At 44.4% G+C, this 25,325-nt stretch overlaps 1 protein-coding gene across 3 annotated transcripts in view; it reads left to right on the plus strand.

The window, feature by feature from the left end:
• Positions 1-7,105: 7,105 nt before the first annotated feature.
• slc25a42 (solute carrier family 25 member 42) overlaps positions 7,106-25,325 on the plus strand; it is a 51,258-nt gene continuing 33,038 nt past the window's right edge. Inside the window, exons 1-2 of one of the 3 annotated variants that reach the window (XM_078198617.1) lie at positions 7,106-8,008; positions 24,899-24,990. In XM_078198617.1, the coding sequence (XP_078054743.1) occupies positions 24,946-24,990 (45 nt within the window). In that variant the 5' untranslated portion in view covers positions 7,106-8,008; positions 24,899-24,945. Of the gene's footprint in view, positions 8,009-11,489; positions 11,566-24,898; positions 24,991-25,325 lie in introns of those variants that run through there. The other 2 variants (XR_013495548.1, XM_078198619.1) reach the window with 2 other exon arrangements.

Raw genomic sequence — 25,325 nt, forward strand, 5'->3', positions numbered from 1 at the left:
GTGGAATTTTTTTCCTTTTATAACTTCCTACGCCCACATTTATAATGGAAATGCCGATATAAGTGCCACATTATAATTATAACCTTCCAATTGTGGAGGTGCTGTAGTGCCAACTGCTTATTGGGTCAGAGGTTTAGAGGTTTTTTTTTACCCTGCTGGTGGAACTGTGCAACAGTAGACTGCAAGAATCTTTCTTCTTGTGGAACCACCCATTATAAGACGGAAGAAGGAAAGTTTCTTGACACTGCACCTCAGCAAGGATAGATTAGTCTTGGAGGGGTGCGGAACAGAATTATACTGGGGCTAAAAAGGTTAAATTATGAGAACAGCTAATGTAGACTGGGCTCGTATTCCCCATAATATGGTGAATTAAAGTGTGATCAGATGGAGGGGGTTTAAGATGCTGAAAGGAGTTGATAGAGGCAATAGAGGTAAACTGTTTCCTCTGGTGAGGTGGGGGGGAATCCAGAAACAGGGGACAGAACCTTAAAATTCAAACCAGGCCATTTAGGGGTGATGTCAGGAAGCACTTCTGCATACAAAAGGTGGTAAGACCCACCTCCCCCACCCTAACAAAAAAAGCTGTACAGACTGGACATTGATGAATAATTTCATAAGTTTTTAAGTTTAAAGTTTATTTATTAGTGTCACACGTAGGCTTACATTAACATTGCAATGACGTTACTGTGAAAATCCCCTACTTGCCACCCTCTGGTGCCTGTTTGGGTACACTGAGGGAGAATTTAGCACAGCCAATGCATCTAACCAACACGTCAAGCCAGTTTTGTATCCATCTTACCAGCTCACCTCAGATCCCATATGACTTCACCTTCTGTATCAGCCTGCCATGAGGAACCTTATCGAAGGCTTTACTAAAGTCCATGTATGCAACATCCACTGCCCTGCCCTGGTCAATTTTTCTATTGCTTCCTCAAAGAACTCAATCAAGTTTGTGAAACACGACCTCTCCTTCACAAAAGCATGCTGCTTATCACTAATAAGTCTACACAGACACAGGGAGAATGTGCAGACTCTGCGCACACGATGATCCAAGTTGGGAATTGAACCCGGGTTCCTGACACTGTGAGGTAGCAGTGTCACTGTGCCACCATGCCACCCCTTAGAAACAGGTTAAGGAATATATTAAGGGTTATGAAAGTATGGAGGGTAGATGGAGTTATGTTACAGATCATTTGTGATCTAATTGAATGATGGATTAAGATAGAGGGGTTGAATAATCTTCTGTCCCTGTACCAACAATTCCTGTATTGCATCTGCCTCTCTCGGTCATCGCTGAAGGATGAAGTGTTGTAACAGTAGGACTGATGCAGCTAAAAATAGAAACAGAAGGTCTTTCACTGCAGTGCGGTTCTGGGAAGAACTGATAGCGTCAACTCGGCCCCAAACATTGGCGCATTGTCAGCATGATCTGCAAAAACAGCTAAGGAGCAAAGTCTATCTACCTCTGTCAACTGAGGTGGGTGGAGTGGGCGAGTGTTAGACTTGCATAATGCCTTGTAAATATATTATTTTCCTTTAAAGTAACATCGTAATTTTGACTCATCAGCCAGAGCAAGGGTGGAATAACCTTAACATTTGAGCCAGGCCTTTCAGGAGTGATGTCAGGGGCACTTCACCACACAAAGGGGAGTGGCAATCTAGAATTCATCGCTCACCCCACCCAAAGAAAAGCTGTCGAAAGGTTGGAATTCGGTTGCAAAATTTCATAACTGATTCATGTTCTCCCCGATTTGCATGAGTTTCCTCTGGGTGCTCCGGTTTCCTCCAAAAGATGTGAGGGTTAGGTTGATCATAGAATCCCTGCAGTGCAGAAGGAGGCCATTCGGCCCATTGCGGCTGCACCAACCACAATCCCACCCAGGCCCTATTCCCATAACCCCACATATTTACCCTGCTAATCCCCCTGACTGACTAGGGTCAGTTTAGCCTGGCCAATCAATCTAACCCGCACATCTTTGGACTGTGGGAGGAAACCCATGCAGACACAGGGAGAATGTGCAAACTCCACACTGACAGTGACCCAAGGCCGGAATTGAACCCAGGTCCCTGGCGCTGTGAGGCAGCAGTGCTAACCACTGTGCCACCACGCCGCCCAAAATTTTAATTTAACTTTCTCCAATTCAAATTTTCCCCATCTGCCTTGGTGGGGTTTGAACCTGAGTCCCAGAGTATTATCTGTATTACTAGTCCAGCAACAATACCACTACGCCATTGCCTCCCCTATTAAAAATGGTTTCATTGTCATCATTAGATTTTTTTTAAAATTCCAGATTTTTTAAAATTCAAATTTCACCATCTGCCGTGGTGGGTCGAACCCGGGTCCCCAGGGCATTACCCTGGATCACTAGTCCAGTGACAATACTACAACGCCATAGCCTACTATGATTGGCCATAGTAAATTGCCCTTTAGTGTCAGGAGGACTAGGAGGGTAAATGCGTGGGGTAACGGAGACAGGGCCTGGGTGGGGTTGTAGTTGGTGCAGGCTCGATGGGCCAAATGGCCTCGAAGGAAGCAGTGTTGGGATTCTATGATTGGCTAAGGATGAAGTGCAATATGAGCTGGTTTTTGAACAGCTAATTTTTCAAAGGGAACAGCAATTATTCATTTGTGCAAATTATTCTCTTTTGATGAATGAGAACTCTTGGTTGTGTTGCTGCTGGTTTGTTGCCTAGTTTAATACATATGCAAAATGCAGACAGTGAGTGGATTTTTCTTAAACCAGGCTGTGGGCAGATATGGGGAGAAGCTGCAATGCTTGGATTGCATTTAATCATTTTAGTTGAAGGATGAAATGTGGAAACAAGAATGTTGATGATCTAACGCATCCTCCTCCACCCCCAATGTGATAGAATTTAATCATAGAATTCCTGCAGTGCAAAAGAGGCCATTCGGCCCATTGGGCCTGCACTGACTCTCTGACAGAGTATCTTACCTAGGCCCTCTCCCTGTAACCCCACACATTTCCCATGGCTAATCCATCTAACCGACACATCTTGGGACACTAAGGGGCAATTTAACATGGCCAATCCAACTAAACTGCACATCTTTGGACCGTGAGAGGAAACCAGAGCACCTGGAGGAAACCCACGCGGACTCCACACAGACAATGACCCAAGGCCAGCAAGTGGGCCTGAAGCAGTACTAACCACTGTGCCCCACCAAATTTAGGTTAAATTATGACAACAGCTTGTATAATCTTGGCTAGTATTGGATTGATTACAGAATGTTTAGGGCAATTTTACTAGGGATTTTATGTGGTCAATGCAGAAAAACTATTTTCTTTGGTGGGGGAATTAAGAATGAGAGGGACATAATTTTAAAATGAGAGCCAGGACACTCAGAAGTAAAACCAGAAAGTGCCTCCTCATAAAGAGGATATTAGTATTCAATAATTCTCCCCCCGCAAAAAAGCGTGTGGATGTTGGGGGTCAATTTTGAGATCAATAGATTTTTGTTAAGCAAAGCTAGTTAGTGATTTGGAGCAAAGACAGGTAAATGGGATTGAGACAAGAACAGATCAGCTGGGATCTAAATGAGTTGCAGAGTTACTATAATCCCTTCCATCCCCTATCTCTCTGGTTCCTTATAAATCGTGGACTTGGTGTACTTAAAGAAGAAGTGGGTGAATTAGCTGTATATCATCTTGGCAAGTTTAAAATCCCTGTCCCTGTTAATCTGCATAAATATTGAACCGTGTGCCTAATTTACAATTGAAATTTGTGCACATTTCCTTCAGCCAAAAATTATAAACTGATCTGATGTAAATTGTGTTGAAAAACATGCAGCATTGGAAAAATAATTACCCATGACTATATCATGCATGTGCAATGTAATGGTACTTACACTTAGGTAGCATTACACACCTCTAACAAATAAAGCAACCACTTTACACACAGCAAAGTCTGATATACTGCAGTATTATAAATAGCCAGCCTATTTGTGGTGAATATTTGGGAAGACATCACGGTCAGAATAGCAGGTATATTTCCCTCCTCTTCAAATAGTACTAGGGAATCTTTGCAATCCTCCTATATCAGCAGAACATCTTTACATGCCCTTGGTTTAACATCTCGTTTGAAGGACAGAACTTTCAGCAACGTAGGAATCCCCAATGACTAGATCACCTAGTGGTGTTATGTGCCCAGGTCCTGTTGCAATGACGAAAATGAAATGGGCCTCCAGTTTGAAAAATCCTCTACAACCACCCTCTGGCTTCTGTCATCCAGCCAATTTTGTATGCATTTAGCTACTCATCCTGGATCCCGTGAGATTTAACCTTATGCAACAACCTAGAGTAGTAGTAGAGGCGGGTACAATTTTGTCTTTTAAAAAGCATTTAGACAGTTACACGGGTAAGATGGGTATAGAGGGATATGGGCCAAATGCGGGGAATTGGGACTAGCTTAGGGGTTTTTAAAAAAAGGCAGCATGGACAAGTTGGGCCGAAGGACTGTTTCCATGCTGTAAACCTCTACGACTCTATGACATAGTTTCCCAGCCATAAAAGGTTGAATATTTACAAAGAATTAATAGGACAAGAGTAGGTACGATATTGAACTGTACTGAATATGGTTTCTGATACAAGAGTCAGTACTAACTAGCTGATCTCAAATGACAGGAGAGGCAGTGCAAATTATCTGATTGTCAGCTGTGGCTCTGTCCTAGCACCGTCCCTTTTGAGTCAGAGGGTTCAGAATAACGTACAGACCAGGAATGGGTGCAGGTGGAAGCCATTCAATCCTCCGAGCCTGCTCTGCCATTCAATGAAATCATGGCTGATCATCTTCAACACCATTTTCCTGCACTATCCCTGTACCCTTGATGTTTTAATAGGCAGAAATCTATCAATCTCAGACTTGAACTTAATGACTGAGCCTCCACAGCCCTCTGGGGTAGAGAATTTGAAAGATTCACCACCCTCTGAGTGAACTTTTACAGATGCACCATAGAAAGCATTCTTTCTGGTTGTATCACAGTTTGGTGTGGCTCCTGATCTGACCAAGACCGCAAGAAACTACAAAAGGTCGTGAATGTAGCCCAATCCATCACGCAAACCAGCCTCCCACCCATTGACTCTGTCTACACTTCCCGCTGCCTCGGCAAAGCAGCCAGCATAATTAAGGACCCCACGCACCCCGGACATTCTCTCTTCCACCTTCTTCCTTCGGGACAAAGGTACAAAAGTCTGAGGTCACGTACCAACCGACTCAAGAACAGCTTCTTCCCTGCTGCCGTCAGACTTTTGAATGGACTTACCTTGCATTAAGTTGATCTTTCTCTACACCCTAGCTATGACTGTAACACTACATTCTGCACTCTCTCATTTCCTTCTCTATGAACGGTATGCTTTATCTGTATAGCGCGCAAGAAACAAAACTTTTCACTGTATGTTAATACATGTGACAATAATAAATCAAATCAAAAAACTAATTGCTGTTTGTGGGACATTGCTCCATGCAAATTGTCTTTCACATTTCCCTACCTCATGAGAGTAACTGCACTTCAAAGTGAAATAACTCCTCAGAGGCCGGTGTCCCTTCATCAGATTCCCTTTATTTACAAACTTATCTCCACTAATAAGAGAGCTTCAGGTATAGAATCAGAATCCGGAGTGCCAGTAGACCTGACACTCCTCAATATAGCCGCGGTAGAGGGGCAGCCAATCACGTCTGATGACCCCCTCGTTTGCCCGCTGCCTAGACCTGTTTATGGCAAGCTTTGCCAGGCCCAGGGAGGCAATCATTACTTCAATCAGGAAACTCATACTCCAAGAGGCCCACCTCATGGGCCCTGTTGAAGTCAATACATGAAAGCTGCAAGAAGTAGAATTGGGACAGCCAATATGAGTGGCATGGTGGCACAGTGGTTAGCACTGCTGTCTCACAGCGCCAAGGACCCGGGTTTGATTCCCAGGTTGGGTCATTGTCTGTGCAGAGTCTGCACGTTCGCTCCGGTTGCTCCGGTTTCCTCCCACAGTACGAAAGACGTGCTGGTTAGGTGCATTGGCCATGCTAAATTCTCCCTCAGTGTACCCGAACAGGCGCCAGAGTGTGGCGGCTAGGGGATTTTCACAGCAACTTCATTGCAGTGTTAATGCAAGCCTACTTGCGAAAGGTGCTACATAAATGAGGTGTCTTCCCTGAACTATGTGTTGAGGCTGTGGGAGTTAGGGCACTCACTCAAGGTTCTCCTTCCTGATCAGTGATTTCTGCTGGAGTGTTGACATGTGTGTGGACCTCGAGCGAGGAGAGCTGACCTGTGAAACCCCTTAAACTGCTGATTGACACATAGGGCTGAGCTGCCCCCATATAGCATCCCTGAGCAAAGAGCACCTTCAGGAAAAAAAGGAAGGCGAAAAATGACATTATTAATAATAAGTGAACTTTTGGAGTTTGTTTGCAAGTTGCTAAGCCCCGCCCATTTAATCAATTGACTGACGGGCTGTGGCCCCGCCCCTCTCTCCTATTGGTTAGACCGTCCGCCAATCAGCCGACAGCATTGAACCTCCCCTAACAGCGGCTTCGAAGCTGAGGTAAAAGTGAATGAAATTTAATTTATATCAGAATTCAAATCAGAGCATGTTAAACACCTCCACCCCGCTCTCTTCGCTTATAAATAATTTTCTGTCATGTCGCGTCGTAGATACACATCCTTACAAATGATCAATGATCTTCCCCACCGCGCCGCTGGTCCCGCCTCCTCCCTCTCCTGATTGGACCAGCCTATGTTTACATCCTGACGTAATTCACAAGCTGGATAGTGATTGGTCTAAAGGCAAGTCCGTCAAACGCGTTTCCACCCAATTAGCGTCCTGCCCTCCAATACCGATAGCTGATTGGCTCAGATTTACGCTAATCGTCATGACGTTCCTCCAGAACAACAACCAATCAGCCCGCGCCTTTGTCAATACCTCTTTCTGATTGGGTGCCGGCAATGAAATAATGGGAACGCCCCTCCCGTTGGACCAATCCCAGGTCCGGGCCCAGGGCGGTGGGGCGGAGCCGCTGCTCGCGCCGCCGGTTGTTCACCTCGCGGCCGCGGCGCCTGGCTGGGTCCTCCAGAATCCCACACTGCCCTGCGCCCAGTTGGAAGTTTACTCTCAGAGCCTGGGACAAGCTGAAGGGAGGCAGGGCGAGTGGGATAAGCGGGGCGGGATCTGAGCTCAGAATTGGGGGTGGGGGGCTGAGAGAAAGAGAGAGGCCAGGGTGAAGGGAACTGGGGCTCAAGGTGAAGGGGTACTGAGGGTGAGGGGGGACTGATGGGGGTCTGAGGGTGAGGGGGCACTGAGGGTGAGGGGGCACTGAGAGTGAGGGGGCACTGAGAGTGAGGGGGCACTGAGAGTGGTCTCAGGTGAAGGGACAGCTAGGGTGAAGCGGGAAACCTGTGTGAGGAGGACTGAGGGAGGGCTAGGCCAGTGCCAACTGGGGAGGGCTGAAAGAGGATAAGGTCAGGCCAGTGCAAGGCAAACTGAGGCAGGTCAGGGTAAGGGGACTGAGTGGCCAGGCCAGAGTAAGTGGGAGAACTGAGGGAGGGCAAGGCCAGGGTAAGGAAAGCTGAATTTAGTAAAGGGGCGACCAGGTCAAAGTAAAAAAGAGGTAGCCTTATTCAAACCAGAGTGGGGGAAAGGTTGCCCAAGTTGATGGTGTTCTGGAACAGTACAGATTGAGAGGGTGGGGCAAGGTACAGTGAGAAACGGCCGGGCTGAGGGGCAGTGCAGACTGAGGAAGTGATAGAGAAGGATAGGCCACAGTAAGGGAAGGAAGGGTAGGAACTGAGGAGTCTGTGGCAGACCAGAGTGAGTAAAGGAGGGCAGGCAGAATAGAGCATTCTGAATGTGAGGGATAACTCATAGTGAGTTAGAATAGTGAGGATCAGGATGGTGGACTGAGCCAGGATAGCTGAGTTAAACAGGTTCCAACTAGGCTGAACGAGGACAGCAGAGAGCCTTCTTTGCAAAAGATCAATCCAGAGACCACGCGGACTAAGGTAAATGCGGTGGAGGTCTGTCGATGGCATTCTGCAATCTGTTAAAAGTGTTAAATTGAATTTTCTACGTTCAGTTTGATGTTTGAATGGTTTGAATAAATACATGCAGTGATGTGCCTCTTAGAGGGCCACCGTCTGTGGAGTGAAATGACAGGTTGGTGTTTTGGGATGAGACTGTTACGCAGAATACTGAATGGCCTTTAATTAATTAAATCTCTTTGCCTTTCAGGTTTGACAGAATGGTTGTAAATTCTCTCTCTTTTGCTGTTTTTGATTATGGATTTTTACATTTTGTTTGTGTATCTAGGGAACCTGTCTGGTTAGGCGATGTTTCAAAATATCTCCAAAAGATGTCTTGGTGCTTTAGTTCAGATTGCTTTCTTGGGAACAGTTTATATTTGGAGAAAAAAATGACGTGTCTTTTAAAGATTTCAGTTTCGTTTCAAAGAGCGGGTTACAAAATAAGAAAATACTGGATCTATGTCTGGTAAGATCTGAAAAGATGGTGTGATTTCTTGGAATTCTGATTAGGCCTGTTAATCCTCCTTTTCAGATTTCAGCATTCTGTTGTTAAATTTGTAGGGGCTTATTTTTTAATGAAACAATCACATGTCTCTCCTTTTGATCAAAACATAAATGAGTGCTTTTCATTTCTGATTACGTCCCCATAGTTTCAAGTGCAAGAGGTTTTGGCAACTGCACCAGAGAAAATGCAGACATCTCCTCTCTGACAAAGGTTTTAAATGGTATAATTACCAGACTGCAGGGCAAAAGATTTTAATTTTGCTTGGATTATTTATAAGGTCATCCTTTGAGTTCCCAAAGGCAGGTTTATGGGCAATTCTGTTGCATATTTTGCATTGTTCCAAAGTAATTTTGACTTCACTTTGTAATGCATGGTATAAAGTTTAAAGTTTATTCGTGTCACAAGTGGGCTTACATTAACTCTGCAGTGAAGTTATTGTGAAAATCCTCTAGCTGCCAAACTCCAGCGCCTGTTTGGGTGCACTGAGGGATAATTTAGCATGGCCAATGCACCTAACCAGCACGTCTTTTGGACTGTGGGAGGAAACCGGAGCATCTGGAGAAAACCCATGCAGACACGGGGAGAATGTGCAGACTCTACACAGTGACCCAAGCTGGGAATCGAACCCAGGTCCCTGGCGCTGTGAGGTAGCAGTGCTAACTACTGTGCCACCATGCTGCCCAGGTGAGGGGGGCATATACTGTTACAACTTCCAGACTGACAGTCAGGTTTATTTTTCTTATATTAAGCTAATTGACTTGCTCTATGCCATTAACTCCATAAAGTTCTGCAAAGTAGTTGCATCTGGAGCAAAGAAAGTATTTGGAGATGATATGCTGGATCACTGTAAGCTTTTAAAGATTAGTAAACTGTTTTCTGTTTTGCTGGTATTTAAGAACAGCATTCAGAGAGACCAGGAGAACTGTTGGCTGTTGTTTCTGATAATAGAGCAGTGACAATGTAACACAGATTAATAGGATTAGGTTGTTGAGTGCTAGTACGGAGGAGGTGCTGCACCATCAGAGTCTTTTGGATGCAGATGTTAAACTGAGGCCCTTGTCTACCTTCTCAGGTGGATAGAAAAGATTCCCAAATCATGACTGGGGAAAGGGAAAGAGCGTTCTATCCATTGGCCTGGCCAATATTTAAATTTCAACCAACATCACATTGTTCTTTGTGGCTTTGTTGTCTCAAATTACCTGCTATTTTTCTGACACTGCAGTGATTATCTATCAAGAAAGTACTTAATTGGCTGTAAGATGCTTTGGAATGTCCAGAGGTTGTTAATTCAGGTCCTGTCATAGAATATAGAGTCATAGAGGTTTACAGCATGGAAACAGGCCCTTCGGCCCAACTTGCCCATGCCGTCCCTTTTTAACCACTAAGCTAGTCCCAATTGCCTTTGTTTGGCCCATATCCCTCTATACCCATCTTACTAAATGCTTTTTAAAAGACAAAATTGTACCCGCCTCTACTACTACCCCTGGCAGCTTGTTCCAGACACTCACCACCTTTGTGTGTGAAAAAATTGCCCCTCTGGATCCTTTTGTATCTCTCCCCTCTGAGCTTAAACTATGGCCTCTAGTTTTAGTCTCCCCTACCTTTGGGAAAAGATGTTAGCTGTCTAGCTGATCTATGCCCCTCATTATTTTATAGACCTCTATAGGATCATCCCTAAGTCTCGGACACTCTAGGGAAAAAAAATCCCAGTCTATCCAGCCTCTCCTTATAACTCAAACCATCCAAGTTCTGATAGCATCTCAGTAAATCTTTTCTGCACACATTCTAGTTTAATGATATTCCTTCTATATGTGATGTTCTGGATGCGTTGTTTGGCTTTTTAGTAGTCGGCATCTGTCTGTCTGTGGAAATCATGGACTGTGCACAGGATGCATATCACTTCAGAATTGAACATTGTCTGTTGTGGCTGTGGAGGTTGGCTCGTTAATGGCAATCCCTTCCACAGGTGAATGCTGTTGGCCTGAGGGCTGATCTCTTTTCTCCCCATCTGGTGCGTTGTATGTTCGTTGTTTCGTTGGTTCTTTCTATCGTTCTTTGCTTTTTTCATACCCTTTTTGTCTGCCTGTCTCCAGCCACTCTGGTCAGCTGCGGGGACTTCCCATGGATTGACTCTGATCCCAATCAACTTGAGGTCTCGCTTACAGACATCCTTATATCGCAGGTGTGGGTGACCTGTTGGGTCTTGTACCAGAGAAAGCTTGCTATAGAGCATGTCTTTGGGAATGTGGCCATTGTCTATTCAGCTCACGTGACCCAGCTAACGGAGTTGCCGCTGACTCAAGAGGGCAAACGTGCTGGGGATCCCTGCTCACTGGTGTACTCCTGTATTCAGCACTCTGTCCTGCCAGGAGGTGCCCAGTATTCATTTGAGGTAGCGGAAGTGGAAGCAGTTCAGGTTTTTTTGGTTTTCATAAGTTGTCCATGCTTCACTTCTGTAAAGGAGGGTGCTGAGAATGCAAGCCTGGTACGTATGAAACTTTGTTTGTTCGGTTAGTTTGCTGTTGGCCCACAAGTAACTTTGACATGACAGCTCCTGCCTTGGCAAATCTAGTGCTGATTACAGCATCAAGGGGCAGGTTGCTGATGATTGTTGATCCAAGTTATGTGAATGGTCAACGACCTCCACAGTGAGGTCATTGTTGATGGAAGGTGGAGCCTCAATATTTTGTCCCTTTAATTTGATCTTCCTGGTGGTGTTAGTCCAAACTCTTTGCAGACCCGGGAGAGCAGATCTCCAAACTGCTGCAAGTAAAATTTAGCATGGGATGTCAGGATGTTGTCATCAGCAAACAGCAACTCGCCAATTAGAACTTTTACGCCCTTTGATCTTGGTATGCAATCTTGCCAAGTTGAACACCTTGCCATCTGCTCTGTGCGTACAATACCAGCATGGATCAGAATATCCCGCAGAGAGCTGGCACCAGGACGCAGCTCTGCTTCATCCTGCTGCTGATCTTGAAAGCTTCCAGTGATACTCCATGGTACTGATGGAACTGTGCATGTTCTCGTGGTAAAGAGAAATGACCCCCAAGAGTCCAGGAGGGCAGCCTATTTTCTGTGGCAGTTTGAAGAGTCCTCTGCTGACCAGGTTGACGGTCTTGGTGAGGTTTTTAAGGCAATGTAGAGTAGCTTGCACTGCTCTTGCTATTTCTGCTGATCTGCCAGCCCTGAATCTGCACTGAGACGCAGGGTAGTTGAGTGATGCCAGGGTCAGTAATCAAAGAGCAATGCAAGCAAAGGTCTTCCGCACAATACTGAGCAAAGAGTTGCCTCAGTTTTGTTTTTATTCATTCAAGGAATGTGGGCTTTACTGGATAGGCCAGCATTCAGTGCCCATCTGTAACTGCCCTTGAGAAGCTGCCATTTTGAACCACTGTAGTCCATGTAGTGTAGGTTTGCCCCACAGTGCTGTTGGAGAGGGAGTTCTGGGATTTTGAGCCGACGACAATGAAGGAACGGCAATATATTTCCAAATCAGGATGGTGAGTGACTGGAAGGGGAATTTCTTGGTGGTGGTGTTCCCATGTATCTGTTGTCCTTGTCCTCCTATGGTAGTGGTGTTGGGTATGGAAGATACTGTTCAAGGAACCTTGGTGAGTTCCTGCTGTGCACCTTATAGATGGTATACATTGCAGCCACTGTGTTGGTGGTGAAATCAAGCTTTTGTCCTGACTGGAGCTGCACTCATCCAGGCAAGGGGAGAGTATTCCATCACACTCCTGACTTGTGCCTTGAAGGTAGTAGACAGGCTTTGGGGAGTCAGGACGTGGTCTACTCGCCACAGAATTCCTAGCTTCTGATCTGCTCTTGTAAACACATTTATATAGCTGGTCCTGTTCTGTTGCTGGTGAGGGATTCAGCAATGGTACTGCTATTGAATGTCAAGGGTGGGCAGTTAGATCCTCTCTTGTTGGAGATGGTCATTATCTGGCACTTGATGCAAATGTTGCTTGCTACTTGTCAGCCCAACCCTGGATATTGCCCAGGTCTTGTTGCATTTGGACATGGACTGCTTCAGTATCTGAGTTATTGTGAATGGAGTTGCATATTGTGCGAACATCCCTACTTCTGACCTTACGATGGAAAGAAGGTAATTGAAGCAGCTGAAGATGGTTGAGCCATGGACACTACCCTGAGGAATTCCTGCAGTGATGTCCTGGAGCTGAGATGACTGACTTCTAACCACCACAACCATCTTCCTTTGTGCTAGGTGTGACTCCAACTAGCGGAGAGTTTCCCCGATTCCTATTGACTTGGGGCTCCTTGATGCCAAACTTATTCAAATGTTGCCTTGATATCAAGGGCAGTCACTCTCACCTCTGGAGTTGAGTCTTTTGTCCATGTTTGAACCAAGACAGTAGTGAGGTCAGGCCCAGGAGAAACCCAAACTGTGTGTCAGTGAGCAGCTTATTGATAGACAAGTGCCACTTGATTGCTCTGCCCTTCCATCACTTTACTGATTGACTGTAGACTGATGGAGCGTAATAGGCTGGTCTGGATGTACCCGAGCAGTTTTCACATTGCTGGGTAGATTGTTGTAGTTGCTGCAGTTCCCCCTTTTTGTTTTATGTTTGCATCATGCATGTCGTAGGGCACAGACCTTTCCTTCCAACAGAGACCCAAGAGTTCATGGAGTTGCTGCAGCAGTGCCAATTTTCCACTTCTGGCTGCTTAATGAGAAGCAGTTCATAGTGTATTGAAGACTGTGTTGAATCAGATGGTGAGGAGGCTGCTCTGTGGAGCTGTAGAAATGTATTAATTAGTGCTTTCCTGACTCGAGATAAAGAGTAGCAATAGTGGAAGGGGGATGGGAAGGGTTGGCTTGTGATGTAGTCATCATTTAAAGTGCTTAGTATGTGAGTCTGCAGGAGCCTGATTAGAAGGAAAATCAACAGCAGAACTGAGCCAGTGGGAGTGTCTAATAGTGAAGCAGAGTATTTTAAACGAGTTATACTCTTTGCTGGGCTCCTATATAAGGATCATCATGTAGATTGTTGATATCCTGTCCTCAAAACGTGCCCCTGTGCATATTAATTGTAAGTGTACTTTAATCTGCATTTAATTGTCAGATTAATACATTTCTTACTGATTCTGCTCTCTTTGGCTTCTGCAACTTTTTGAATGGGGCCTAATTTTTATGATGCTTACACGTGTTTGAGAATAGATTTATTGGAATTGGTATGTTGAAACTTTGGTCCTAGTGGTGAGTGCTGGAGTGAAAGCAGGTGAACGCATGGGTGCTTGCAGATTGGAATTTTGCTAAGTTGTTCGATGTAAGGGAGGAATGAAGAAAGTTCACTCATGCTTCCGAGCAGCTGGCCAGGGGTAGGGTGTGGTGCATGGCCTCAGGAAACACAAGCTGCATTGTGGCTGAAGATGCAGTTGTTGCAGTATGTCCAGAAATCTACTGGGAAAGACAGTTGCACACCTTGTGGAATGTGTCTTTGCAAAGAAGGTCTGGACAGAAATGCAGTCGAAGTTCATTCTGAGCAGCTCTGATGCAGACTTTGCTCTATGACCTGTTGCCAGGAAAGCACATCAAGGCAAACGTCAATTGCTGTTGGAGGGTCATCAACTTGGTGAAAGACGCTCTTTTGAGTCTGCCCAAAACTTGTTGATCTTCCAGTGCAAAGAATTGTCCTCGACCGAATGTTGCAGACTGGCACATTCCAAGGTCCAGGACTAAATGCTGAGGAATGCACTCCAACTTGAGGAAGCCTTGCCACCACCAAGGAGCAATGGGGAAAGGCTGCTGTGTACGACCCTTCAGCCAATATACACTGAGGGGCTGGTAACTGTAAAACCTCTTGGACTGTGCTTAATTCTTATTGTATGTAACTGTATCGAAGCACCTCAGAATGCAACATGATCGATATAGATCGTTTGAAAAGAATTGTGTTCCCTGTAATGAAAATATTGAAATGCTTGTAATGTTTTCATTACTGAATTGAAGCACTTCAGAGTGCATCTTAATACCTAGAGAATGTGACTATCATTGCACTTTAATGTTAGGACAATTTGAAATGTTTTGTAATGTTTCTTTCAGATATTATATGAATAAAGTATATTTTGGCAAGAAAAATTAAATAAATCATTTATGGGATGTGGATAGCTAGGCCAGCATTTATTGACCATTCTTAGTTGTCTTTGGGGAGGTGGTGGTGAGTTGCCTAAAACTAAGGGAAAGTTCACTGCTCCTCGGGGAAGCAATGAACTTTTACCCCTACCAAGCCTCACCGCTGGTATGTGGTTGATTTAATATAAAAATATCGTGCTGGAAAAGCTCAGCAGGTCTGGCAGCATTCTGTGGATGCTGCCGGACCTGCTAAGTGAGCTTTTCCAGCACTTTCTGTTTTTATTTCAGATCTCCAACATCTGCAGTATTTAGCTTTTATTTTAGTGGTTAATTAATGTCTGCTGAAGTTGCTTAGCAATCTGCCGCATTGTAAAAGCAGCCACTTTGGGCAGCAAGGAAAATCCTTCGTTGATATGAAGAACGGGTACATAACTGAGGTGGCAGTAAGTGTCCTTTTTTTTGGCCTCTTTTTGCTCTGTACCTCAGCACAAGTCCGTAGCTAAAACTGGGCAAGAACCTCTCTCCTTGTTCCCTTGTTAGTGTAGAGATATTAAGGCGGACATGTTTGGATTCTTATTGAGGCATAATTAATATATTTTCACGGTGTACTAAAGGCTGTAGCAAATCAAGTGGTGGGAATGTTGCTGTTGTTAGCATTAAACAGACCTTTGCCAGTATTTTATAAAAAGAATAATTCTCTAGGATATGGTTGCACTTGACTAGCATTTATTGCCTTTCCTTTGTTGCCCTTGAGGAGGTGGTGCTGAGCCACCTTGCAGTTTTTGTGAAGGTGCTTCCAGAGTGCTGTTAGTTGGGAGTTCCAGGATTTCGATCCAATGGGGTGTCATGGTGGCACAGTCACCAGGGACCTGGGTTCAATTCCGGCCTTGGGTGGCTGTTTGTGTGGAATCTGCACGTTCTCCCTGTGTCTGCGTGGGTTTTCTCCGGGTGCTCTGGTTTCCTCCTACACTCCAAAGATGTGCGGGTTAGGTTGATTGGCTATGTTAAATTGTCCCTTAGTCTCAGGGGGACTAGCAGGGCAAATACATGGGGTTAAAGGGAATGGACTTGGGTGCGATTGTTGTCGGTGCAGACTCAATGGACCGAATGGCCTCCTTCTGCACTGTAGGGATTCTATGACAACAAACAAATTGAGACATATGTCCAAGTCAGGATGGTGTGTGATTTGGGGGTGATGGTGCTCCAACATTTCTGCTGCACGTTTCCCACGTGAAATGAATGTTAAAAAAAAAAATGTAAGACTTGAAACCGACCCAAGTTCTTTGTCAACAATGAGACCTTCTTTTCTCCAGTCATTTAGCCAAGTGTACTGATGCTCTAATGTTTTAATTTTTAGTTATGTCTGTGGCATCACAGGTGTGATCCTTATTTCTTGCAGTTATTGTGGACAGAGAATCTTTACTATCATGATGTAGATTCTGTATTTATCTGTCTACGTCTACGAAGAGCAATCCTGATACAAAACATAGTTGGATTGCAGCAGGGGCTCTTACTGAGATTTTCTTGTCTGAGTTTGGGATGGGACCATCATCACACTCTGGAATACGAGCACCTCTTTATTGGCGCAGCAATTAATTTTGGAATGGCATAAAAGCTGCAACTTCCTTTACTTGATAAGTGTAGTGCCAGCTGCAGTCTTTGTTGCCATTATTATTCTTGTGTTATGATTACCAATGGCAGGATTCTTATTTTCTTGTCTATCCCCAGTTGTTTTGAGTAGGTGATGGTGGGATTTCTCCTTGAATCGTTGCAGTCCTTGTGGTGCTCCCACTGGTGTCAGCCATGGTTTAGTGAGAATCCACAATTTTCTGACTCCAGAAACTTTAGCGCCAAAATATAGTCTGGATGCTGCCAGTGCTGTACTGCGGAATTGTTGCACTGTTGGGGATGTCATTTTCCAGATGTCAAGCTGGGGCTCTGCTTGTCCCCTCTCAAGTGCATGTAAAAGACTCCATGGCACTATTAGAAGAAGAGTTGCAGAGTTTTTCCCAGTGTCATAGCCAATATTTATATCACAACTAAAGACAATTTATCTGCCCACTTGACACGATAGTTAAGAAAGCTCACCATCGCCTCTACTTTCTCAGAAGACTAAGGAAATTTGGCATGTCATTTACAACTCTCACTAACTTTTACAGATTCACCATAGAAAGCATTCTTTCTGGTTGTATCACAACTTGGTATGGCTCCTGCTCTGCCGAAGACCACAAGAAACTACAAAAGGTCGTGAATGTAGCCCAATCCATCACGCAAACCAGCCTCCCATCCATTGACTCTCTCTACACTTCCCGCTGCCTCGGCAAAGCAGCTAGCATAATTAAGGACCCCATGCACCCCGGACATTCTCTCTTCCACCTTCTTCCGTTGGGAAAAAGATACAAAAGTCTGAGGTCACGTACCAACCGACTCAAGATCAGCTTCTTCCCTGCTGCTGTCAGATTTTTGAATGGACTTACCTTGCATTAAGTTGATCTTTCCCTAGACCCTAGCTATGGCTGTGACACTATATTCTGCACTCTCCCTTTCCTTTTCTATGAATGGTATGTTTTGTCTGTATAGCCTGCAAGAAACAATACTTTCCATGGTGTGCTAATACATGTGACAATAAAAAATCAAATCATTGCAGGTTTGTGGGACCTTGCAGTCAACAGTGACCATACTTCACACGAACTTAATGGGCTGATGAGGCTAAAATGCAAGTACTTTTCTTGAGCTGCTCCTAGGGAATTTCAGGATGTTAATCCAGTAATAATTTAGCACTTTAAAACAAAAATGACCATAACAGTGTCACTATCTGACGGGCAAGGATCACTTGACTCTAATATTGTTATCTGAGATGGAAGCAGAACTGAAGTTCCAAATAACACGCATCCAATTGGTTGCCAGTTAAGGTTGGATGTTAAATGTAATTGAAATTATAACAAAAATCTATTAACAGGAACAGAGTATACTCACTGCTATTCTGTCTTCAACAGGGTGGGAGGCTGGTGCCAGATTTACCAGTTAGCGCCTGTTACAAGGAGGCTGTTTTTCTTAATTTTTTGTGACATTAATCATCTAAGTCTAAATTTCTTTCAGAACTTCTCAGCTTTCTGATATTCTGTCACTTTATCATGTTTCAGATGAGTTTTTGTACACTCAATCCAAGAGGTCCTAATTTCTATACTTCTCTGTTTAATGTGATATTGAGTCTATTATAGCTGCTAGTGAATGAAGACTGATTTTAAAATTCAATCATTTCAGCATTTGAAAAGCCTCAATGTTGCAATTTGTGCTCTGCACTATTGCGGGATCAAATTCCTGGAACCCCTTCCCTAACAGCTCTGTGGATGTAGCTACACTATATGGACTACAACGGTTCAAGAAGGCAGCTCACCGCCACCTTCCTGAGGGCAAGTAGGGAGGGGCAATAAATGCTGTCCTCGCCAGTGACGCCAACATCCCATGAATGAATAAGATAAATTCTACATCTGATATCAGATTTCAATCCAGTGATATCTTGAATCCAGAGTGATACCATTAATTTTCTGCCAAATTCTCCATGTCACTGGAGCAAACTGTGATGGAATGCACAAAGGACTTGAACCCTGCCTCCAACTGGCAATTTTGAAGCATTAAACCAGCTCGGGGGAGTGAATGAGAAGCAGATGATAATTAGCATTGAGCAACAGTCGAGTTAAGCACTCTTGAATGCTCCAGAACATTATTGAAGAGGTGCTCTGCACTCTGGTCTCCCTGATTTCCAACACTGCCATTGGTAGCTGTGTCTTCAGATGCCTAGGTTGTAAGCTCTGTAATTCCCTCTCTGACCCTCTTAGCCTCTCATTTAAGCCATTCTTTAAAACTTATCTCTTTGACCAAGTTCTCAGTCCCAATTCCTAATGTCTGCTTCGGTGGCTCATTGTCAGACTTTTTAACACACTGCTTTGGAATATCTTGGGATGTTTTTGTACATTCGAGTCAGTATATGAATGCTAGTTCTTGTTGAGAAACCCTCTTGAGGATAAGCTTATTGGTTAAGGCTCATTGGTTGCTTCATGTGGATTTGAATGACCCTATGCAAAGAAGGCAGGGTATTATTACAGGGCGGCACGGTAGCACAGTGGTTAGCACTGCTGCTTCACAGCTCCAGGGACCTGGGTTCGATTCCCGGCTTGGGTCACTGTCTGTGTGGAGTTTGCACATTCTCCTCGTGTCTGCGTGGGTTTCCTCCGGGTGCTCCGGTTTCCTCCCACAGTCCAAAGATGTGCGGGTTAGGTTGATTGGCCATGCTAAAATTGCCCCTTAGTGTCCTGGGATGTGTAGAATAGAGGGATTAGCGGGTAAAATATGTAGGAATATGGGGGTAGGGCCTGGGTGGGATTGTGGTCGGTGCAGACTCGATGGGCTGAATGGCCTCTTTCTGTGCTGTAGGGTTTCTATGATTCTATCCTGATGCCCACCAACCAACACATTAAACATGTTAACTGTTATATATGTAACTAGTTGGTTGCTAAGTTTGTCCATAAGTGAATGCAATTCAATAATTTTTGATTGAGAAATGCTTTGCGATTTAGTTGTAATGTAAGTGACTTCCATTTCCCCTTTTATTCCTGATGTACTAATATTGCTTATTTTGATCTGAGTTTCCAGCACTGAGTTCAGTGATACAAAGTCTGCCGTGGCTTGATTTGTTCACTATTTACACTGAGCATACTAATCTTCTTCCAATATTTAACAGCTGGTTAGCCATGCTTGTTTAGCTGAGATATTCGGATTCTGTTCAGAGTCCAGAAGTGCCCATGTATGTCATACTGACTGATTTATCAAAATAGTGTGAAACTTCGGCCTCAAATCAGGGACAGTGCAGTTTTTAGCCACAGGCAGTGCCGAGTTTCAAGTAAATGTCCCACTAGTTTTGTTGGACTGAAATGAGACAGATCTGGAGGAATAGTCTTTGATTTGATTTATTATTGTCACATGTATTAACATACAGTGAAAAGTATTGTTTCTTGCACTCTATGCAGGCAAAGCATACCGTTCATAGAGAAGGAAGCGAGAGAGTTCAGAATGTAGTGTTACAGTCATAGCTAGGGTGTAGAGAAAGATCAACTTAATGCAAGGTAAGTCCATTCAAAAGTCTGACAGCAGCAGGGAAGAAGCTGTTCTTGAGTCAGTTGGTACGTGACCTCAGACTTCTGTATCTTTGTCCCGACGGAAGAAGGTGGAAGAGAGAATGTCCGGGGTGCATGGGATCCTTAATTATGCTGGCTACTTTGCCGAGGCAGGGGGAAGTGTGGAAGGAGTCAATGGATGGGAGGCTGGTTTGTGTGATGGATTGGGCTACATTCACGACCTTTTGTAGTTCCTTGCGGTCTTGGGCAGAGCAGGAGCCATACCAAGCTGTGATGCAATCAGAAAGAATGCTTTCTAAAAATTGGTGCGAATAGTCTACTCAGTTTGGGTTGTGGCCCATCATTTCAAAGCTTTATGCATTGGTGTCAAACTGGCACCTTATTGCTGGTTATAAAAGATACCACGGCATTACATTGAAAAGAGATGGTGATTTCTTACTGGTGTTCAGGCTAATACTTAATCCTCGCCGATATCTTTTTAAGATAAATGATCTGGTCAGTATTATTTTGTCATTTGTAAACCTTGTTGGACATAAATTAGCTGTTGTGTATTCTATAATAGAATAAGAATTTCATTGGCTGGAAAATGCTTTGTGAAACCCTGTGGTGGTGAAAAGTGCTATATGAATGCAAGTTCTTTTGTGTTTTGTCATTCTCCCGTCCAACAGTGCAACACTTTCTCACAACAGCACTGATCTGTTAAATGAACTGGATTGGCATATCTGCAACATTCACAGGGTATTGTTTTCAAGGATATGAAGAGAAATTTCCTCTGTCTCCCTGCGTCGCCCTCCTGCTCTGTGTTCTGGATAAAATGCTATGTTTGGCTTTAATCATTATTGGTAAGACAAGATTGGGCTGGAACAGCGTTGTATTTAGTGTTGAGTGACCGCGTGCAGGCCAGACTGCAGATGGTGTTTCAACATCAGTCATTTCAAAATACTCGGTAACTTAGAACATGAGACTTGCAACATTTGCCAGGTGCTGAGAAACATTGACAGCACTGACCCTTGATACAGGTTGGCTCGAATCCAAGAATAAATGTTTGCTTTGAAAGACATCATGTGATCTAGCATTAGTCTAGCAAAGATGAAAAGAGAGACAATGAATGCTTGAAATTTGAAATAAGCAGAAACTGAAGCTTAATTTTTAATCAATGCTGATACTTTGCCTGTTTCTTTCTGTTGGGTGCTTACTGGTCTACATTTTACACACTTCATTTCTAATTTAAATTAGTGTTTAGCTTTTCTTGTCTCTATACATCAATATTTCCTTTCCTATTTTGTCTCTTCAGCTAATTTTTCTCCAGAAGCTGTTGATTTTTGCTATATTGCATTTCCAACAACACTGACGGCCTCTCTGCTACTCATTCAAATGACCTGTTTGTTACACTTGAGACTATGCAATGCTGTCTATTTGACAATGGAAGCATTGCAGCAATATCTAATTTGACATCATACAGGTGCAAGCAGAGACCCATCCTGATTTCAGACGGAATCATAACCTATTATTAATTGCTTTCAAAGCCCATCTGGTGCACTAGCGTCCCTTAGGGGACAAAATCTGTCATCCTTGCCTGGTCTGGCCTATATCTGACTCCAGGCCCAGAGCAATGCGGTTGATCCTTAACTGCCCTCTGAAATGTTGAGCAAGCCACTGAAGGGCAATTAGGGGTGGGCAACAAATGCTGGCTTTGCCAGCAATGCCCACATTCTGTGAAAATTTAAAAAAAATCTTTTGCAATACTATTTGAATCTCTCCATGGCTGCATCCTCAATCCCTTACTCAAAAGCTTCCTCCATAACTCCACCGTGCAATCAATCTGTTCCCCTGGTTAGAACCTCTTGCACGTCCCCAACTTTTTACCCTACCGATTGTCCCTTAAGCTGCTACGGTCATACTGTGTGGAATTCCCTCCCAAAACACACTCGTTCTTCCCCTCCGGTAGGAGCTTCCTATCTGGCAAAGACTTTGGCCAAATGTCTCCGGTTGCCACCACCTTTGCTTGTTGTGCACTAATCCCTCACAACTCTGAAGTGCAGTGGGACATTTTTTCTCAGCTGAGCATGCTTACATAACCATTGTCCCTGTCCTTTCAAAATAAGTACTTGGATTCTGTCGAGCCTCCCCATGAGAGTGTTTTTGAAATTTGTAATGGTCATGTTGGAAAGGGGCAAAGAAACCAAAATATGGAAAGCAATATTTACTTTCACTGTTGCAAATTTGATTGAATTATTTGAGACAAAACCTAAACTCTGTGGCTCCATCAAAATCTTGTGTCACAAGAAAAGGACAACCTGTATAGAAACATTTTTGTTACTATTGTGCACACATGAAGAAATATTCTTCTTGGCCTCCCTGTCTTGAGAGACAGTGAGTGTGCACAAATGAGTCACTGGTTTGGCAGCACCTGGCTCGCTCTCTGCAGTGCCATGTCTTGTCTTGTCAGCTGCTGCATCTCTTCTCTTCGCCTCTTTTCACTCCTACCTTCACTGCTATCCACCAGCTTTGGCAGTCTCTGGAAACTTGCTCCCAATGCTTATGGTCTATGTCACATTTGCAAACCTCTTTGAAGCGAAGGGATGGGCAGCAAAGTAGGTCTGGTACTGGTGGTGAGCTTGCTGTATAATGCGTCCTTGGGATCCTGCCATCCTCCATAAGGCTCACACGTACAAACCATCTCGAGCGCCACTGGCTCAATATGGCGTATATGCTGGGGATGTTAGCTACCTCGAGGACTTCTGTGTTGGAGATGTAATCCTGCCACCTGATGCAAAGGTTTTGTTGGAGGCAGCGAAGGTGGAATGCATTGAGGTTTTGTTCTTGGCTGACATACATCGTCCAGGCTTCACAGTCCAGGATACTGAGGACGCAGGCTTAAAATACTCATACCTATGTGTTCTATGTGAGTGCTCCATTTTCCCACACCTCTTGATCGTAACAGCAAACCTTTCCAATGTGCCTGTTGATTTCTGCTTCGAGAGACAGGTTGCTGTTAATGGTTGAGACCAAGTAGTTGAACTCTAGGATCATTTCCAGATTGTGATCACCAATGATGAGGAATGGAGCATTTCTGACGTCTTATCCCATGATGTTTGTTTTCTTGAGACTGATGGTTAGGCTAAATTCATTGCAAGCGGCCACAAGCCTGTCACGTCTTTACAGACACTCTTCGTGTGGGATGTTAGTGCAGCATCGTCAGCATAGAGGAGTTCCTGATGAGGACTTTCCATACTTTTGCCTTTGCTCTGACATGAGCAAGGTTGAACAGGCTGCCATCTGATCTTGTGTGGAGGAAAATTCCTTCTGGAGACTTAAACGCATGAGAAGAAGATCCCAAACAGTGTGAGTGCAAGGACACAGCCCTGTTTCACACCATTCAAGATGGGAAAGGAGTCTGATGAGGCACTGTCGGAGTGGACTGTACTTTTCATGATGTCACGGAATTAAAACGATGATGCTTAGTAGTTTTGGCAGACATTGGATCTTTGCTAGTCTGCTGACGAGATCAGAGGCTTTGACGAGATCTATGAAGGCAATGTAGAGGGGCATCCGTTTTCATGATATTTCTCCTGTAGCTGGCGACGGGCGAACAACATGTCGATAGTGGATCTCTGTACGAAAGCAGCATTGTGCCCCAGTGGACACGATCAGCCAGCTCCTGAAGTCTGTTTAGAACGACTTGGGCAAAGGCTTTCCCTACTGTGCTAAGCAGGGACATTCCGTGGTAGTTGTTGTAGTCACTGCAGTCACCCTTGTTCTTATAGAGGGTGATGATGTTGGCATTGTGCATGTCCTGTGGTACTGCTCCCTCATCCCAGCAGTGGCAAAGCAGTTCATGGAGTTTTGAGAGTACGGCTGGTTTGGCAACCTTGATTATTTGAGGGGTAATGCTGTCCTTTCCAGGCACCTTTCTGCTGGATAGAGAATCAATGGTGTTATTGAGCTTTGGTTCCATTAGCAGTTCTCTGCACTCGTCCATGACTAGCAGAAGCTGAACTTCATTGAGGGTGATAACAGTGACCGTTTTCCCTGGAGTACAGTTCTAGGTAACGCTTCACCCAGTGGTTCATTTGTTTGATTTGGACAGTGATTGTTTCCACTGATTTAGACTTGAGGAGGGTGGTGTTTTTGATGGCTGGCCCAAAAGCCTTCCTGATGCCATTGTACATTTCTCTGATGTTTCTGGTGTCAGAGGCCAGCTGGTTATGACTGCATAGGTCTTGCCAGTAGTCCTTTGCACAGTGCAGAGCTGTTCTTTGCGTGATGTTTCTGGTGGCTTTAAGAGCTGAGGATATTTTCTTGCTGGGGGCTTGCTTGTAGTTCAGCAGTGCAGTACGCTTGGTGACTATGGTTTCATCTCTTCAAGTGGGCTTTAAACCAATCTGAATGCTGCTGCTTGTGTTGACCAAAGGTGGTCAGCTGAGTTATAGATGATGTCTCTAATGTGTGTGTTTATATACTATTTGCAGTTACATTTTTGTTAGCTTATGGGCCCTCATGAGGAAATATTTTTAGCAATGAAAATGTAAGTAGCATAAAAAATATGTATGCAAGAACCTTTACTAACATACATATTTATTGATCTCCCTATCTCCATAGCTTATTTTGCAATCTAGCGTTCCTTCTCCAGCTCAGCTTTAATCGCCACGCCAACCTCCAGCACAATACCAGCTTCCTTCTTCTCAAGCCCACACACAATTAAGGAGAGACCTGGTGCCCTGCCAGAATGCCCACTGTTTACAACGCGAAACGCATTGTGTTTAGATCGCAGCAAAGGTTTTACACGTGTTTGCCGAGTGGTTAATTAATGAATGAATGAACGAACAACAAACACAGGAAAGAGAAGGATCCCTGGTGTGGTCACAAACAGTGCATGGTTGCCAATCAACTCATTGCATTCACACTAGAGCATGAGGCTGCTCCACCAATTGTCTGTCCATCCCTTTTACCCCATTGACTGGGCCACCGTCTCCAGCACTGCCGCACAGTGTGAGCCTGCTCCACCCCCCACTGCACGATATTTTTCCTCGAGTTACACTTTGTGTAGAAGAGCTGCATGTGGCGCACGAGCTGCGAGTTTGGTCAGCGCTGCAATGAGTCATTAACGGTGATCCTTTATTCTTTTGCAGGAGTCCTGTGATCCTCACCCTGCCCTGTATGTGTGAGGGCGATTGGTATGGAGAATGTTGCGAAGAAATCTCTTGAAACTACTCCCACTCAGGTAATGGCAAGAGTGAAGTAGAATGATCCGAGACCTTACCAAAGATTCCGATGGTAACCTTGTCAAGCCAACATTTAGTTGATGCTCAGAATGGAAATGTGGAATGGCATGGTTAACATCCATGTGGTTAATGATGACCATGGTTTGTAGCCTCGTGAGTCTGCACTGAATTACTAGACTTTGGGGTATTTGGTATGATTCCTACTTAACCAATTGGATACAAAATTGGTTTGACGACAGAAGACAGAGGGTGGTTATAGAGGATTGTTTTTCAAACTGGAGGACTGTGACCAGCAGTGTGCCTCGGGGATCGGTACTGGGTCCACTGTTATTTG

Source organism: Mustelus asterias, chromosome 26 (genome assembly GCF_964213995.1).
Source record: "Mustelus asterias chromosome 26, sMusAst1.hap1.1, whole genome shotgun sequence".
In the NCBI taxonomy this organism is placed as follows: Eukaryota; Metazoa; Chordata; class Chondrichthyes; order Carcharhiniformes; family Triakidae; genus Mustelus; species Mustelus asterias.